Here is an 18,855-nt window from a genome sequence, read left to right on the forward strand (position 1 = left end):
CTGCAAGTTTGGATGGTGAAGGCCATGCAATACGGAGACTTTTCTGCAGCAGATCAAGCATGCCTTTGCATTTGGCAGCTTCTTCATCCAATTCAAGATTGAATTGATGTTAAGTGTGCATGTTTATGAGTTATCGTAGCTATGTTTATAGGTTGGCCTCAGCAAAGTTGCCTACACTTCAGTCTGTTGTATATTGTACTGCTTTGAATCAGACAGTACGGAGTATACCGTACTGTACAGATTTAGTACCAGTATCTGGTACGGATGACGTACCGAGACATACCAGTCCGAACCGAGTGGTATGGGACATACCGTACTGTACCGATATAGGTGGCGTACCGAGTGTACTGTACCGATATAAGTGGTGTACCAACACTCGGTATGCCAAAAAAATTCCGTACTGTATCGTATTGATACCGTGTTAGTATGGCACTGGTACGGGGTCCGGTATCGAGATGGCGAATTTTGCATCAGTCTTTGACTCAGTAGCTTGAGTTGTGGGATGCAACCCTCGATTCTGGAAATGTCTCTAACAAAGTTAGTATAGAGAGACATGATCTATCAATCACAGATATTGTTAGATTCAGCACAATATTGGACCTGGCTCGATCCAAACTCATGAAGCAAATTGGTTGGTTTTGCATCAAAATCTCAAGCCTAGAACCAGTCTCTCCATTCGGTACAGATGACCTTAGTCTTTCGCATCCTTGCACTGACTTGCTGTCCAGTGGCACTGCTCTGGGTCCAAAATTGTCCTGCAAGGTTATACGATTAGAACTATCGAATACGTAGGTCAGCTGTGGATCCAAACCTTAATCTAAAACCAGTATGGGAAGGGAACAAGAAGCCTCATCACTTGCTACATTGCAAACCAAATCATCAGCACGCACAAAGCCTATCACATCTAACGGTTGAACGTGATTTTCAAAGCACTTATTTCAGAAAGACTTCTTGCTCGCACACAGCTCCAGGATCTTGGACTCAATAGAAGATTTGGCAGGCTGAGGTATGCTTTTTTTTTTGTTTTCTCCTATAGATGAGTAGTCCGGTTCACCACCCTGTGTTTTAGGTGCTCCATTCCTATATGCTTTGGTAAGGTGGCCTAGAAAGGAAGTTGGCCATTGCTTAGCTCATCCCCTAGAATGCAAGTGACAAATTCTCGCACGGTTGCACCTCCCGGCAGCCCCCACACCCCTCTTTCTTCCCAACCACTTAGTTGACCAAATGTCCCTACCAGGGGCGGCCCAAGCCTTAGGCGACCTAGGCGGTCGCCCAAGGCCCCGGCTCGGGAGAAGGCCCCGCGACGGCATCCTACGCTCTACGCCTCTACCCTCCCAGCTCACGAAATATAGGTTCTACTAGCTAGCTAGCCGCAGCCCGCAGGATGGCAGGAGCCAACGGCTACCTCGACAAGACGCGGGTCGCCTCATCCTGCAGCTCTACTTCCTCCTCATCCGCATCCTCTGGCTACTTCTGCAGCTCTGCTTCCTCCTCCTCTGCTCCTCATTCCTATTTCCTCAAACCTCTTCTACTCTGTAACTCTGTTCGACTGTTCCGTGAAGGTGTGACCGTGTGACTGCCTGCCGGCTGCCGCCTGGGTCGTCTACTCGTCTCCTCCTCGCCTCCCCCCGCGTGGCCGCGCCTCCGCCAGTCCGCCTCCCCGCCTCCTCGGGCCCCGGCATCCCGCGAGGCCGCGACCGTCCCCGCCTCCCCGGCATCCAGCCATCCAGGCTCCTCGGCTCCTCGGCTCCTTGCCTCCCTCCCGCCTCTCGGGCCCCCGGCTCTCGTGAGGCCGTGACCCCGTCGCCCGTCGGCCCGTCCGGCTCAATCCAGCGAGCCGGCGAGGTCGTCTCCTCCGCCTGAGCGCCTCCCAGTCCCCGGACCCCGCCTGTGACACCGTCAGCCGTCAGGCCGTCAGTCCGTGAGCCGTGACCTCCTCCGCTCCTCGCCCGCCCCCGGCCCCGGCTCCCGTGAGGCGTGAGGCCGTGAGCCCGTGATCCCGTGACGGCACGGCAGACGGCGTGACCTCCTCGCCTCCCTCGCCGGCCCCGGCTCCCGTTGTCCCGTGAAGCAGTAGAGGCCCGGCCGTCCCCTCACCCTCAGCCCTCCCTCCCGTCCGTATCACTGAGAGACTGTCAGTCTGTGACACTGACAGTGACTCAGTGAGTCAGTGGGTTACTGCCTTACTGGGTAGTGGGCCTAGTCACTGTAGCACAAGTGCACAACATATGGTGTGATCCTTCTAACCCCCTTTTGTTGTTTGATTATATTTTCAACATCCAGTGTTTAATTTTTCTAATTTTATTGCAATTTCTATAATTTTGTTACAATTTTTCTCTTCTATTTTTTCTCTTTTATATTTTAATTTGTTTGTAGTAATTATCTTAATTGTTTTGTTTACTAATATAATTTTTATATTCAAATGTCTAATAGAAAATATGAATGTGAATATGAAAAACTTAAAAAAAAAGAAAAATCGAAAAACTCATTCAATCTCAAAAAGGAGTAGCTATATTATCGATTGAAAATAATATTTTAATGAATCTTGAGTACAAAAGTTTGATTAGTAATTTTGCATCTCAAAAAGCTAGACGGATTATTTTTAAATAATTTTTTAAAGTATTTTATACTTATTAAAAATTTATTATTATTATTATTATTTTAAAAAAGGCCTCATTTAGTGAGTTCGCCCGAGGCCCCCAAATGCATTGGGCCGCCCCTGGTCCCTACACAATCTCCATGGTCAATCTTCTTAGCCACAAACTTAATTAGAACAAAATATTATCCCTAGGAACAACATTAATTTTCTTTCTATTGACATGGCAACCAAGAACTCATTTAATCACGGTGACGGTTCTCACGGTCGGAATCGCTCATCTGAGAACACCGAGTTATATGGTGTAGTTTGGTCCTTTCTACTATGATTAATATTGTAGAGCATGTCTTAGGGATGACATTATTATATACATATGAGAAGAAAATAAAGATTTATTCTAAGAGAGCAAGATTTTAACAAAATTAGATATATGGTTGCCATCCCTCTACATGTAAGCGAGTGGATCCTTTAAATTGAGCAAATATTAGTTGAAACCGGCTGTAGGATGGCTGCAGTATGGGTGGCAATGTGATGAGTTAGGTTGTCAACTCTATGACTCGGACCGCATATATATCCCTTGTCTCTTTCTTCCCTAACCTCTAGTTCCTCCTAATTTTTCACACCATTTTTTTGAGAAAAAAATGGTATTCCTATATGAGCAGGTTACCCTAATATCTTCTTTTTATGTTTTCTTATGAATGAATGGTGATGGTGCTATTGTTCGAGTAGGATGGGACGTTTCGGCTAATCCAACTGTATTTTTTTGCTATTGTCCATAAGAAATGTTTAAATTTTATCACCAATTCTCAACAATGCCTTTTATATAATTGACTAATCTCGATTTTCTTATATGTGGTTACTGCTTAGATCAGTTAGGTTTGAATATCATAAACATTGGTCTTGTTAAGAAAAGATTGCAATTAGGATGGTCAGTTGCCAATCATTGCAACCCGATTAGTACAATGATGACGTACTAGCTTCCCATAGTTTACCTTAGGCATGACATATTTTGGGCATGCAATTGATGAAAGTAGATGATAATGATGATTGCAATTTTTGCAAGCTGCCCCTATGGTAAACACCAAGGCAATTTTAATCATGTATAATTGCATGAGATGGAAGCTATTCAAGGATAATGCTTAGTTCTAATACTCGGTATCTTACTTTTGTGATGCACTTTCTTTTCTAGGTCCATTGATGCTTTATTTTCTTTATGATCTAATTATAACCATGCTTTTGATTATTAATTTTATTATTGTGCATTTTTAGTCGACTTGCAAACCGTCTCATTATCATGTTCGTTTGAGCGAGTTAGTGAATTGAAGATAACCCAATGATGGTCGAGCAATTAAGATCTGCCACTTACCCTAAAATTGTATGTGTATAGGCTATATATGTCACTATTATGTGCATACGGTTCAGGCTAAGTCTAATAGCAGACCATTTTTCACAATGTTGAAAGGACATTTTGGTCCATTAGTTATAAAAGGTTGTTGAAGCTGCTTGAATTATCCCTCTTGTTCATGAGATAATCTAGTTGTATTCAAAGGACCTTACTCACCTACATGGGATAAGTTACTTTTGGTAATAGTATTTGGTCAGGGAAGAACTAGGTATAAGCTTTAGTGATGGTACATGGGATAAGTTACTTTTAATGATATTTGAGTGCAAATACAAGAGATTCCATTTTGGCCACAGCTGACTTTGGTTCTTAAACCCTGTAAATATTTCATTCAAACAAAAAGAAAGATGCAGCTGAAAATGCAACAAAAGTAACCTCGAGCCTCTCAATATGGTCTACCAAGAGGTTTCTAGGTTGGCTGCATCAACTGTACCTGGGAGGGCCAGAAATATTTGGGATACTTGCACCGCTGTCTTAGCATCCAGGTTTATCCATTTTTCTTGGGTACCCCCACTTCTTAATTATCTTAAGGTGAATTTCGATGGAGGCATGACGCCTCTGGAGGCGTAGATTTTGTGATCAGAGGCCACGGTGACAGATTTATCATAGCTGGTGGGCGGAGCACACCAGGGTTGACCTCAGTAGGTGCGGAGCTACGGGCAACCTGGGAAGGTATTTTGTATGCGAGAGAGGTGTTGGGGGCCGACAGCCTAGTTTTTGATGGTGATTCCTCCACAGTGATTGATTAAATCCGGAGGGCGGACAGAAACAGGGATGGCCACCCATTGATACGGAACATTCGCAGGTTGTTACAGGAGCTGACCTCTTGCCAGATAGCTCATGTGTACCAGAAGACGAACAGTGCAACAGACTGAATCACTTTTTATATTGTCCGGCACTCCGGAGAAGTCATTTGGATGAGTATAGCATGCATTCCACATTCATTAATTTGGGAGACTGTACTCATACTAGATTTATATGAAATGAAATGCTGATTTGAACAAAAGAAGAAGAAGCAGCAGCCAACCACCATACACACAATCCAAAACAGTTGAGGGTATGACCCGATAGACTTGAACCAGTAGAAATAGCCAACAAACGAACCAAAGACAGCTGCATGCAAGCAGTTCTGGAAGAGGCCAAAGTTTCTCAGCCAAAAAATAATTAAAAAAAAGGCCAAGGCTTGGAGAGGAACACCAATTCGAATAACCAAACAGCGGCCAATTAAAAAAATAGGAAAAGCAGGTTAATGCAGGTTGTAGTCAAGGAGTTCCAATGAATTTACTGCATGCTTTTGTCATTTCGAATAGTACAGGCAAGGCATGATGTTATGGAACCATACGGTTTCACAAATCCGCCTATCAAAGCTGAAGCTATAGCTTCTAAATGCCCCTCCACAGCTACCCCAGTACCCAACCACAAACAAGAAGTGAGAAAAAAAAAATAGAGAGAGCCCATGTACCCACACAAAGACCTTGCCACTATAGAAGAAAGGCATCCATTTACCTGATGCAAACGGCACGGTTGAGGAATGTCATTACCTAGCACCTTACTCTTCATCATGACCAAGTGGAGATTACATTCGAAATACCCTATTAAATAGTAGATACTAAAAGTAAACTAACAATAGAGAGAGAAATTTTGCTACGTTTGAGTAGATCTCCACTCAGATTGGATAGGGTAAAGATCGGATGAACACATTGATGATATGAGCTATTGAATATAATCTAGTACCTCTAAACTACTTATCAAAAATCTTATGATTTGAAAACTCGACATAGATTTGATTGGATCTGAGTGAAGTATGCATGTATGTATATATAGTATGTGCATGTGTTTCTATCCACATATATATACGTAAATATGTATATTTGTGTATATCTATATGTTTATATATATATGTGTATGTATGTACACACATGTGTGCGCGCGCGCGCGCATCTAGATTCTATTGTCGTAATCTTTAAAGACTTTCGCTATTGGAGCATCGCTTTCTTTAAGGATAGGTACAAGCTACATGCTATAGACTATATCTTTTCTAAGTTGCTAGATATCGACCTCCTTCTAGCATTGACATACATTATCTAACCGGTTTTGGCTTCCACCATGAGTTAGAATACAGCTTAAAGAATATCTTATAAACTCTAAATCAATACTTCTTGATAAAAGAATTAAATTTAAAAGAGATTTTAGGGATTTTTTTTTTTGCTAGAGCGGGCGTATCATCCTACATAAGTACGAATACACCCAATAAAATCTGAAAACAAAACATCACGAAATACCCTAAGTAGCTCTTCCTCCCGGGTTCATAGAGTACCGTTTGAATAGTTAGCCACATAAGCAGCCATCCAATTCACGGTCTTGTTGGCCTCCCTAAAAACATGTCGGGACTGGAAGATTTCGCCGTTCCTCCCCATTGCCTAGATACCTCGAATCAAAGGATGGTCCCCCCGTCTCACTTGGGCCTTTCTGTTTCCAACCTATCACTGTGGCCGAGTCATCCTCCAAAATGATAAAATTGGCCTGTAGAACGCGTCACCTAAGTCGAAAGTCCACCAATGCAGCTCGCAACTAGCGTTAGGAGGCAGGGATTTTTTTTTTTTTTTGAAGTTAGAGAAGTCCATTCGATAAAATTAAAAATAAAAACCTTTTAACGTGTCATATCTACATTGTAAAAAGAGAAAATAGTCTTCCTTTTCCTTTTTTTTTTCTTGTGTGCACGTGTCAAACTATTGTCTGGATATAACCCCTTGACTCTTCCCGTCCGGAACTCTTTGGTTGGTCCATTTGAGGGTCTTCACAATTTTCCAGCGGAAGGTTATAATTTTCTATTCTCCAGGTCTAACCTGTTTACCGGCCTGTCCGAGAATCAAATCTCGTCCAAGTTTGAACCCAAAGGGCTCTCGACTTTCTAGGGTTTCCTGAGAGGAATTCGGCGACGGAAATGGCCGATTCGAGAATCCTAGGGTTTCTCTGAGACGCCGGCGGCGGTCTCACCTTTTCCGATGGCGGAATCAATCTCCTCCGCAGCAAACTCGGCCAAGGAGGAGGAGCTGGCCGATCTGGTCCAGCGGTTCATGGCGTCGCTCGCGGAGCTCTCCGAACGCCTCCCCTTCACCGTCGATCGTCAGGTTCCCGATTCCTCTTTCTTGTTTACCTGGACTAAAAGTGCTTGCTTTCATTTGTGTTTCTTCATGGGTTCCACCGCCCTATTTGGACCGGATGATCTTGCTTTAGGGTGTTGCTAATATAAAGTGGAATTGGTAAATTGGTTGGGGTTTCTGGACGTTGTTAAATTTTTTCTCTTTTTGGGGTTAAAGGGTGCTTTCAGCTTTTGTCAAAAATGGTGATTCTTGATGCCGATGAGGTAGTTTTGATAGCCAAGATTCAATTTTTGGAGTAAGATGAAAAGAATCATTAGTTGATGTGCTGGAGTTGGATTTTTCTTTTAGATTTTTGCTATGCTTCTAGGCTGTATTTGATTGCTGAGAATGTCAAGGAAATATTAACTTTTCACTGATGCGGTAAAAAAAAAAAAAACAGGAAAGAAAGAAATGCGAAAATCAAGGAGAAAGAGGGAAAATTTTATCGTTTGGTTTTGCAGAGGTGGTAATGCATGGGGTGGTTATGCTGTATCTAATCCAAATCTCCAGACAGATATAAGCCTTTGATTTTCTTCTCAACGTTGCAACCGTTTGGTGAGGAAAATTTTAGGGTAGTTAAAGAAAATTTCTACACTATATATTATCATGAAAATTTTCCCCTTTTCACTACCAAACATTGGAAGACAAGATTCCCCTTTAAGACAATTTCTTCTCTCGCATTTGCAGAAATGAAGTAAAGTTAATTTGATCAGGAAAATAAGTTCAATTGTTCCTTGTCTCAATGGTTATGTAGGTAAAGAAGGAAAAAGATTAATTAATAAAAGTGCTCACTGCAAGGGGAAGGAAAACCTGCTAGCAACAAATAATAAAGCTTATAGAATGGTAAGAAGGAGGGGGCATATGTCCACTCGGGCCTGCATGTATATGGCAGGCCAACATGTCATAGTGTAGCATATTATAGTGTGCTATATATCAGCATGCACCAACACAAGAGCAAACATCTACACTATTCATATATTGTATGGGATACACACATATGTGCTAATTAACCATGATATATGTACTTGCTCATACTAAACTTAGATTATTGTTGGATTGCATCCCATTAAGGTAATACTAGGAGTTTTGGTTAAGTTGAAAATCATATCATGGTGGATTAATCTTACCTAAATTAATTTCAAATAATACTGAAAAGACCATCCATGAGCTATGAGAATAGTTTATACCTAAATGAAGGATACATCCAGAAGATTGGAAATTAAAGAACATATGAAAATTTCTCTTACCTCTCCATAAATTATTGAAGATCAATATTAGTTATGGTCCTTCTTAGCCTCCTAATAATATATGCCTTTAGATGATGGTGGGCTACTACATGCTTGCCTACATAAGTATGTATTACATACATATGAACATACATAATATGTAACCTTCGTTGTCACTCTCTGTAGATCTACTGGCAATCGATTGAGGCCCTCCATTATACTGCACTAGCTTGGTATGGCCTGATAAACCTTAAATTGATGGATATTAGTCTTGTACCTTACTGTTGTGGCTGATGTGCATATATACAATTATACATCATAAGATGGCAACAATATTAGCTGGAATCTTTGATTTATCCTAAAGTATGACACTTCAAAATGGGTCGACAAGAAGAAATTCTTAAATATTAGAGGGATCTAACATTGAGACACATATTTGCACTTGACATTCATACCCAAGTCCATGTAAATATATGTACCTAAGATAATCTAGTGAACCACATAAGGAACTTATCTATGAAGATAATCAACACAAATGATATTCCAGTTCTCTCCATTTTGAGAAGTTTGTTGAAATTCTTCATATCATGTACACCTATTTATTGAAAGAAGAGTTTATTTACTTGTGTAATTGGGAAAGTTGTGCATGCCTCTAGATGTGTCCGTTTGATATATGCATGCATGAATACCTTATGAAAGGGGCTGTGGAATTAGCGTTCATTCAAGAAGCAAGCAAAGAATGCATTACCTAGCAATCTCTTTTCAAATTAAAAGAGAAAAAAATTGCTATTCAAATTCTTCCTGATACATCCTTGCACTCTCCATCAGAATAGAAACTTCTCAATTATTTTCATAGATGAAGTTGGAGCCTACAAGAATGATGAAATCGTAGAAAAAGATATGTAGAAAAGTCATTATTTTGATTAAAGATTCTTAAATCTAAACTGTTACTGTGCAAAATTCATGCTGTAATTTCTAGTATTTTTCTCCCAAATTTACCTTAATATGTTAAGCACCAAAATAATCTCTGCCTTCCATTTTAATTTCTTTAGCCAACCTACCAGCATTGAATTTCATATTCAGCATTGAAGAAGAGTCCCACCCCTCCGGAACTCATTTACAAATGGAGGATATGGCTAAGAAACCTACCTTCCCAAAACTCGTTTTGAAATGGAGAATATAGTTTTTATGATCTTGCTCTATTGATGTAGCTCCAGCGGTCTTTCTTCTCTCTGTCTCTCAGCTGCCTTAAAATGTTTTCAGGAAGAGCTAAATTTATGAACTTCAGTATTTCACAACCTATTCATCTTGCCTCTTGATTTTAGTCATCTTACTCTAATTACACGATAAATCTCATTTGCTGTTTTAGTATCTGTGGAAATGAATGCTGAAAATTTCAGCACTAATCAAATCTAGACCACAGAGAATGGTAAGTCTTGATAAATTTGGGTTTAGTATTTTCTTTTTGTAATTTTCCACAGTTCATATGCAGAATGATATGGTCTTTATGTGGGTTGCTTTGGATTATATAATTTTTAGATGCATGAAGTTGCATTTTGGGTTTTCCAACTCTTATAGATGTCTTTTCCTTTTTGTGGATTTTAAATTATGTATGGTAACATTGTGTTCACTGAGCTTATGTATAATCTTTCTAATAAAAATGTCTTTATGTCAAATTTTGATTTGCATTTAATTTTTTTTTCTTTTCAGAGACTTCGATCTATCACAACACTTGCTGCTTTGGCCATTGCATTTGTTTTTGGTTGGAAGCTTTTGAGAGCTCCTACAGATCAACGAAGAAGGCAACGCAGACACCCTGGCTCACATGGTCTTCCTAATGCCGGAACGCCTATGCCATCTTCTGAACTTTGCTCATCCTCTGGGCATTCAAGAGTGCAAGATGTAGTTGATGAGTTCTTCCAGCCAGTGAAGGTGTTATTATTCTTTCTATTTAACAGACCTCATGCTTACTGATAGCTGACTAAGGTTTATGTGTGGTGGTTTTGTTTCTGCAGCTCACTTTGGAGCAAGTTGTGAGGCATAAATTGAGTGAAGGAAGAAGGGTACTTGGTGTTTCTGAAACTTTCACTTTATGAGCTCCTTTCTCCAACGAACTTACTAAATCTTTTTTCTAGCACGTAGCTTAGAGTGATTTGCATACCTGTTTTGTTAAATTTGTGAATATTCATGTTTGTTACTTTACCATAAAAAAAACCAAGCATGTTGCAAACAGTTGATATAAATATCTGTATTTTGTTTTCTTTATGCAAGTCAAACTTATATGCAAATCGATGAAAAATGTGAGTATAAAGAAATGAAATTAAATTTTAGACTCTTGCAGCAAGATTTACAAATCCTGCCTTGTGATTGACAGATTTCAGGAATGTAGAATTTGGTAGTCTTATTCATAATATCAATTCCAGCCCTACTTTATTCACTTAAGCTAATGTGCAGAATCGGAGGCAAATTTTAAGCGTTCTTTGGAATATGCAAATCGTTACTGGTACCAAACTTGCTTCTTGAAAAAGAATTTCCTCCAACTCTATCTACTCCGTAAACTTCTTTTGACAAGGATGAGATGGAGGGAAGGCTAGCCCTAATTGTAGTTAGTCGACAAGAATGACGGAACCGTCTAGTTCGGGGCATACCAAGCCGTACCGGTGGCAGACCAGGATGGTTCCGGCAAGCAAAACGAGAAACTAGCGATGGAAGGGGAATGAGAGAAGGAAAGGAAATAGAGGAAAAGAGAAAGGGGGGAGGGAGGGAGAGGGAAAGGAAGGAAGAGAGGGGGGCAGACGGTTGGTGGAGAGCCACGAACGGCTGGAGAGCCGCGCGAAGGGGCGAAAGTGGGGCTTCACTTAAAATTAAGTGAAGTCAGCAAGGGATTTGCTGACTTCACTTAAAATCTTCGAAAATAAAAAAGGCCCTCCCTGGAACTCATGTTTCGAACGAAGCAGAGGAATCAGAGGCGAAGCCTCTCCTCCGCCCCTCTGCGTGGCTCCTTAGCCCTCCGTCAGACGTCCCTCTCTCTCTCTCTCTTTTCCTCTCTTTTCCTCGCTGCGCCAGCCTGTGCTGGTCTTCTCGCTCTCTCTCCCTCTCTTCCTCGCTCTTCCTCTCCTACCCTCCCCTCTCTCTTTTTCTCTCTCTTGTTCTCCCTCTCCCCTGCCCTCTCTACTATGTTAGTACGAGCCTCGCACGGAATGACATGGGGCATACCAAACTGTGCCGCCAGAAAACCAGTTCAGGCCTCGGTACCGGCACAGCGATCCTTGGTCAAAATTTCTTGATTAATTGAGGTCACTTTGATAAGTTGAAGGTACTTGAAAGGAACAAAGAAGGAGCCATAGGATTGTTATCGTAGAGATGAAGAAGATTGCATAGAGTGGCAAGTAGGTTATAGGGAACATCGAATGAAGCGGGCTGGGGAGATGAAAAACTTATTTCAAGGTCGAGCTTAGAAAAGTCTCATCGATCCACTACTTTTTTTTTGTTTTCTAACTCGGTGATATCAAGCCTCGGCTCCAATCTCGCATACATTACCAGTAGGAATTGCTCCAAGCTTTGGGGCAAGGTTATAAGGCTTAGGATTGGGTGCGCTAACAGCCTAAGAACCTGTGGAGGTAGCTTGACAGTTATCGGAGGCATTAAGTCGATATTCCAGATTGTGCAGAACCTCAAGACACGATAAACATCAATTTATAGGCCTCTTCTCTTCTTATCGGCTCTGTATGGCCTGGTAAGTTAGGAAGTGGAGAGAGGCCGCAATATTCCGATTCTCCATGTTGCCAAACATAAAGAACGCTTGGTGGTCCCTTCATTCCAACTCTTAAAGTTAATTCTTCCTTTGAGGTGCTAAAATGGAAATTTTAGTTCTTCTAGTAAGATTCTTTGGTGGTTAATTTAGGTGAATATATGATCGCAAATAGTAGTTTAACAAAGAAGTAAGAGTGAGGTATTTTAAGGAGTTGGTAGCTAATGATGGAGCATTGAGTGTTTACGCAACTTGGTATAGCTAGAGGATCTTTAGCTTTGGTTTATGCATACACCAAGATACTTGATGGCTTGAATGAGTGGTTGTTGGAGCCATGTCATTGACTCATGGTCTTAAAAACTATCAAAATGGGATAGTACAACCAAAATCATATTGTTCTATCACAAAACTGGCATGGGTATGGGTGCTAGGATCCCAAAACAGTTGTATCGGTATATGCCAGTCTCTACTGGTCTGTACCTATGTTTATCAGTAGTATTTTTCCCAACCACACTAGTTGATACCAATGGCTTTTCAATTTTTTGGACAATGTTAGTTTCGATATGGTATCGGTACTAGACTGCTACCATACTGTTCCAATGGAAAAAAAGTATACATTTCAGTGTCAATATTTAAAACCTTGCCTTGACTATTTAATTGTTGAAACTAAGTGGAGATTATTGTGCTTGCTGGATAAATATCTTTTATGTGTAATAGCTTTGCAAAGAGAAGTTATTAGGTTGACTGTTGGGTGGACTGGTGTCGCATTCAGTATCTACCTCTAGAAGTTTGAGATGGTTGTTTTTTACAATTCTGTTTTCTTTTCGAATTTCCTTTTCCTATAGAGTTTTTTCCACTGCATGGTGGTGGCACCTAGGCAGGTTGTCAATATGTTAGTGGGGAAGGGAAGCATTTCCAATATATGATTAGCATGACATTATGGCTTTGGGGTGGTGATGAATGATGAGTTGCGAGAGTCGGGCAGAGTACTTTTCATCTACACTGCAAAAAAGCTAAAGAATGGTGGAGAATTTTGCAATTTTCTACAAATTGAAGAATAAAAACTGGGGGCGTGTCAGTTTGCCATTTGACTCACAGATCTCTTCTTTGATTCTTTCTTCAAGTCTATTCTTGGGTTTATTGGCATGCACTCATTGGAGAGACAAAAGCCTTCAAAGAAATTGTCTACAGAATTTGCAATAAGCCAGGCAACATTATGAGGCACATGCTGCTGCATATAGTTGTTATGTTGATTTTAAAAGGAACCTAGGGATATAACTTCTCAATGATTGTCTCTATCCAGCAAATATGACATGTTGAAACATACATGCTTGGTTTTGCAGAATCCTGGAGTACATGGCTAATTATGGGGCCATCATGAAAGTCTAAATAAATAACTCCAAATTTGAGCCAGACTTGTTTATATGATTCTTCAACCTACAGTTCATTACATGTAATATACTCTTCCGACATACATCATGCTTATTTTGAGCGACGAGATGTCTCTTTGGGTTTGTCGTACAATATGTTCATCTACAATTGAAGTGACTTAATGCTCGTGTTGCAACATACATTAACATTGATGTACAAAAACAAATTTATTTTTGACTCGCTATCAAGTTATATTATTACTGATTAATGCACGCAGCATGCTTATACCAGTGTCAAATTAACCAATACCAGGTCACTTGCCAGTTACTTGGTGTAATTCTTGAGGAAACAGCTCCAGAAGAGCTCCAGGTTAGCTAGTACACCTCTGTCTTCTCTTTCTTTAATCACCAAAATCAACTAATTAATGATATTCTGGTTTGTTGTGGCAGAAACATGCAACTGTGAGGTCATCTGTGTTGGAAGTGCTTTTGGAGATTACAAAATTCTGTGATGTTTATCTCATGGAAAGAATTCTTGATGATGAAAGTGGGGTGTGTGCTTGGCTTGTTAACTTGTTATAGTGATTTCTTTTTTCAAGTGTTCATGTCTTTTCTTTAATAAATCAGAATTTATCTATGTTGACATTGTACTCTGAGGCTCTTCAAACTACTCTCTTTAATATATTTCTGGATACTATAATATTTCATCCTAGGTGGTAAACTTAAAACACTTGAGAAGTTGCTTCTTTGCATGTAGGCCTGCTTCCAGTTGGGCTTGAGTCAAGCCACCCCAATTCCCAAGCTCAAAATAAATGGGAGATGTTTAGGCTCAGACTGTAAAATGATAAGGCTTGAAGTCAGTCTGGCCAGGCCTTGGACTGAAGGGAAGGTGGGTGAAGGGGTGCAAGAGAAATGGAGAGGGAATGGTGACAGAGAGGAGGAAGATTAGAATTAAATAATTCTACTACATACTAATGTAGGCTCTGGACTGGGCCTGAGTTTGGTCATTGTTATCCCAAGCCTGGCCTTTATTCAATCCAGGCCTACATTTTTGAGTCCTGGCCAGACTTCGGTCCACGACCCATCTTCTCTTGACTTCAACCCAGTTCAATGGATCTTGGGCTGGCCAGGCCCATTAGCCGTGCTTTCGCATGCCAGTGAAGATTCAGATACCTTACACCATATCTGATCTAAATTTCTGTTTTAACTTGAACTTTTTAGCCCTTTAGTTTGCAAATCGCTTTTCTTTCTTATTAGGTAACTTATGGGACATACATACAGAAATTGTCAGAAAGACTTGTTCCTTCTGATAACTTTCCATGCAAAATTTATATCTGACCTTTATATTCGTTCACCTTAGATTATTCTAGGCCCATATTCCACTATGGTAATACTTTGAAACTTTCTGGAACTAGGCTTAAAGCAGGAAAGAAGTTGTCCTTTTCTTTTGTTAAATTACTTGTACCCTGAAATTTGTGCAGATGCAACTGCATTTGGGGATCCTTTTTTTGCACTTTTATTTAGCTTGTACCCACTTATGCAACATGGTTGTCATATTTTTTCTTTAAAGTTTCTATATATTTTTTTTACACAAATGGTTTTTGTGAGGTTCATAGAGCAGTTTCTGGATATACTAGTGTTATTTTTACTGAATTAACTTTTAGAACGAAAGCAAGGAATGAGAACTTCAATACAATCTTGTTCCAACCTTGTAGGTAATGAAATAAGGATTGAGTATTTCAGCATCTTACTGCAGCTTTGTAGGCAGCGCAAGGTTTATGTAGATAGAGTGTCTTTTATGGTTAGGTAAATTTGGTTGGTTTGTTGACACAAAAATAGTGATGCAGGAAAAGGTTCTTTCAGCATTGAATGATGCTGGGGTTTTCACCGCCAATGGTTTGGTAAGAGATAAGGTAGGACTACTTGTTCCTTGCAGTTGTTTGGTTGAATTTATGAAAAGAACATCTGTTGTTAAATGTGCTAATTTCTTGAGATTATACTTGTGGAAACACCTGGTGCTCTCTCTCTCTCACGCACACACACGAGCAAGCATGCACCCATCTAGCCCAACATATGCACCCACACGACACTGGAACTCACATCTTGTTGTTTTTTGCTGATTTTTTTTTTTTTTTTTGTTGAAACTCACATCTTGTTTTTTAATCTTTGGAAACTTATAAAGGTTAATGCTAAGGTCAGATGCTCTCTCTCTCTCTCTCTCACCCACACTGGAACACATTTTCCTGCACCCAGATAATCTTCAAAAGATTGAAGGTGCAGGCTATGATAGTCGCAGTGCATGTTGCACCACAGCCAGCATGAACAACAACGATGGAGTTACTGCCTTGGTTGCACCAGTCCATGCTTTTGGGTGCGTAGATAGCAGCATTTTCTGGAGGATTGAACAAAAGGAAGGAAGAAAAGTGGTTCTTGCAGGACCACTGATGTTTACATTTCATAATAACATCTTCAAACTTCGAAGTGTCACCACCAGCATAACTATGTATATATGAATGATAAGAAAGGAAGTCAACTTTTATTTGGACAAAAATGCCATAATCAAACTATAGTAAAAATTGAGATGCTATTTTTTTATTATTTTCTTGCAGTATACGTCCCATTGCTGTACTAATTCCATATGACCACACTTGTCTAGCACTCTTTAGTTTGTTCCTTTATCACTAACTAATCAAACTAGAGTGAAAAATAGAGATGCTATTTTTTATTATATCTCGCAACATACATCCCACCGCTGCACTAATTCCACACACTTTGTCTAGCACTTTAGTTTGTTATCACTATCTAATTATATGTCAAACCTGCAGGTTCTTTTTTGTAGCACGGAGAATGGGCGCATTTCGTTTGTTCGACAACTGGAGCCAGATTGGCATATTGATTCTAATCCTGAAATTATACACCAGTTAGCTGTAAGTCACCAACTAGTTTACAACTTTTTTCCTGAATGAACGATAATGTGCTTTGCTATCTAATGTTACTTCCTGATAGCTTCACTGAATCGCTTGTTTCCAATATATAGTTGTGTATACATTTGTTTCTCCTTGATATCCTGATTAACATATTAAATTTTTTAACCACGTGTATATATAATACCATTACATCTGCTCAAACTTCTCTTGAATGATTGTTAAAGGAAAGTGGCTATTGATATGTTGCATGGCAAGTATTCTATTAGTATCGCACAAGTTTCCTTGTAAGAAAAATGTTAAAAACTTATATTATATCTTAACAAAATTTGGTTGATGCTTGATATCAGCAGTTAAATAACTTGTATTTTTTTCCTTCTGAATTCCTCGGCCTTTTATTTGGTAAATGGAAATCTGGAGTTCTTTATGAGGGATCGGATTTGTGCTTTTACTGTAGCCAAAGTATATATTCCCCCACAGAAAAATAACATGGTTTCTGTCTCCAGAGGTTTATTAAGTATCAACTCCATGTTACGCCAAATAGACCAGAACGCACAGCTTCTAATGTGTTCAGCTCTGAGAGTTTGGAGCAGTTCTTTGGAGATCCAGTTCGAAGGTAATGCGAGTCCTCGGTAATCAACTGTGGCTTATCTACTCATGTTCTATGTTGGTTCCTTTTTTTATTCAATATTTTTTCCAAGCACTCAGAAGTTTGGAGTGTGGGAACCATTCAGCTAGAAAGGAAAAGTTCAACTTTGGAAGAACATGAAAAAATATCCAGATGTTTTCAGTAAAATACTACTGAGATTCACAAATCCGCTAATCAATAGCCTTTTACTGATCTGTCTTAGGAATTTTATCCTTGGAATAATGTCTGTATGCTCTTGGTTACACTCTTCCTTTTTTTTGAAAAATATCACAAGCATTTGCATTTTTATTCGATTGTCTAGAGAATATTTTGACTATCAACTTAGATGTGGCTACAAATTTTTATCCTTCTAATTTGGTTCTGCAACTCTTTATCCACTCTAATGCACTTCTATGGAAATAATTATTGAAGTAATGACTATTTGAGCAGATGTTTCAACCGGCTGCACTTAATCCATAGAAAATCTATTTCTAGGGGTAGCGCTTAATAGGCCCCTAATTATTATTCTGAGGAGGTGCCTGATTATTCTGTTATTGGCTATTCTATGCAGTTAAAACGCCCTGTCAAATTGTTCTCCAGTACTTTCAAGCTGTGCTGTTGTCTAGCTGCATATTATGTCCACATTGTTCATTGGATGGCTTTCTCCTTTTATTATTTATCAAAACTGTGTTCGGTGTTATGCGTACATTTAGCAGCGAGAGGGATACACTATGATGTTGATCATGAGCTGGTGCAATGCTGCACCAACCATTTTCCATGGCTTGTATAATCGAAGTAACAACAGTGGCTTCTGTTCTATGTTGTCAATGCAAATAGGTCCATTTATTGATGCCTCTTCTTGTGGAAGGACTGAGAATTTTTCTGTTGCTTACCTAGAAGATTATGGTAGCTGCTGATTGTCTGGGGTGACTTGTCTTTGTATGGTCCTGTGGTGGCATGAAGTCTATCATTGACTTAAACCATAGTTTGATTGGACTGGTGATCTAGATTTAAACTGGAAGCATTAGAGCCATTTTGCATGCATGGCTTGATGGTGATGTCTCATGCTCTGGTAGTCCAGATCCTCTGGCGGCAAAAAAAAAAAGAAAGAAAAATCATAAAGTCTGGTTGTGTAGACAAGAATAAGTTGGAAAATGACAAACTATTGTTCAATACCAGCATCTTGAAAACAATGGTTGCATTGAAAAGGAATTGCAGAAGTTTGTTAAAAGCTTATAAGACTTAGCTCAAGTAGCTTTAAAAGAAAACTTGCATAAAAGTTTGCAAAAAAATTGAAAATAACCTGTTGGGGTATTCGAGGGCATTTCTATCTAGTGTGACTTTGATCATATCATGTATTTGTGTAGTAGAATAGCCATGTGTTGTGTGCAGGACTGCAAGTATTCCAATTGAAAGAAGAATAGAAGCTAAAATTAGGTTCATCGATAAGCTTGGCGTCCAAGCATTTGGAAGCTAAAATTAAGAGCTCTATCAAGGGCTAGATGGGGGAACCAAAAATAAAATTTTAAAAATAAATAAATCCAATGGAAGATATGGTATATTCTCTCGGTCAGGGTTTATATGAACATGTACCCTTACTCCTGTAGCTCAACGCAATTTAGCTTGCACCCATTTAGTTCAATAACTAAATAAACAAATAAATAGATACTTGATGAGAGAAGCTCATGCAACTACTTTCGTTTAGATACAGCATAGTCTTGAGACGTGAAAAACCTTCACTGGCTTGAAGTTGAGTCAGACATCACTCCCCTTCGTTTCCAAGTTAATTAGCCAACAAACCTTACCCAATTGCTC

The 18,855-nt window shown here is 39.6% G+C and overlaps 1 protein-coding gene across 3 annotated transcripts; it reads left to right on the forward strand.

The window, feature by feature from the left end:
* The first annotated feature begins 6,772 nt into the window (after window positions 1-6,772).
* LOC103698639 (peroxisome biogenesis protein 22-like) lies at window positions 6,773-17,890 on the forward strand. 3 transcript variants are annotated; one of them, XM_026801656.2, is made up of 9 exons: window positions 6,773-7,129; window positions 10,078-10,299; window positions 10,383-10,430; window positions 13,802-13,858; window positions 13,939-14,040; window positions 15,336-15,401; window positions 16,314-16,415; window positions 16,919-17,044; window positions 17,612-17,890. In XM_026801656.2, exons 1-8 carry the CDS (start codon window positions 7,004-7,006, stop codon window positions 17,030-17,032), a joined length of 837 nt encoding a protein of 278 aa, XP_026657457.1. In that variant the 5' UTR covers window positions 6,773-7,003; the 3' UTR covers window positions 17,033-17,044; window positions 17,612-17,890. The 3 variants fall into 3 exon arrangements, with proteins under 3 accessions (XP_026657457.1, XP_026657458.1, XP_008778899.1); XM_008780677.4 differs by having other exon boundaries at window positions 6,775-7,129; window positions 16,919-17,028; XM_026801657.2 differs by lacking the exon at window positions 15,336-15,401 and having other exon boundaries at window positions 16,919-17,028.
* The last annotated feature ends 965 nt before the right edge of the window (window positions 17,891-18,855 follow it).

This window comes from Phoenix dactylifera, chromosome 12 (assembly GCF_009389715.1).
Source record: "Phoenix dactylifera cultivar Barhee BC4 chromosome 12, palm_55x_up_171113_PBpolish2nd_filt_p, whole genome shotgun sequence".
Taxonomy (NCBI): domain Eukaryota; kingdom Viridiplantae; phylum Streptophyta; class Magnoliopsida; order Arecales; family Arecaceae; genus Phoenix; species Phoenix dactylifera.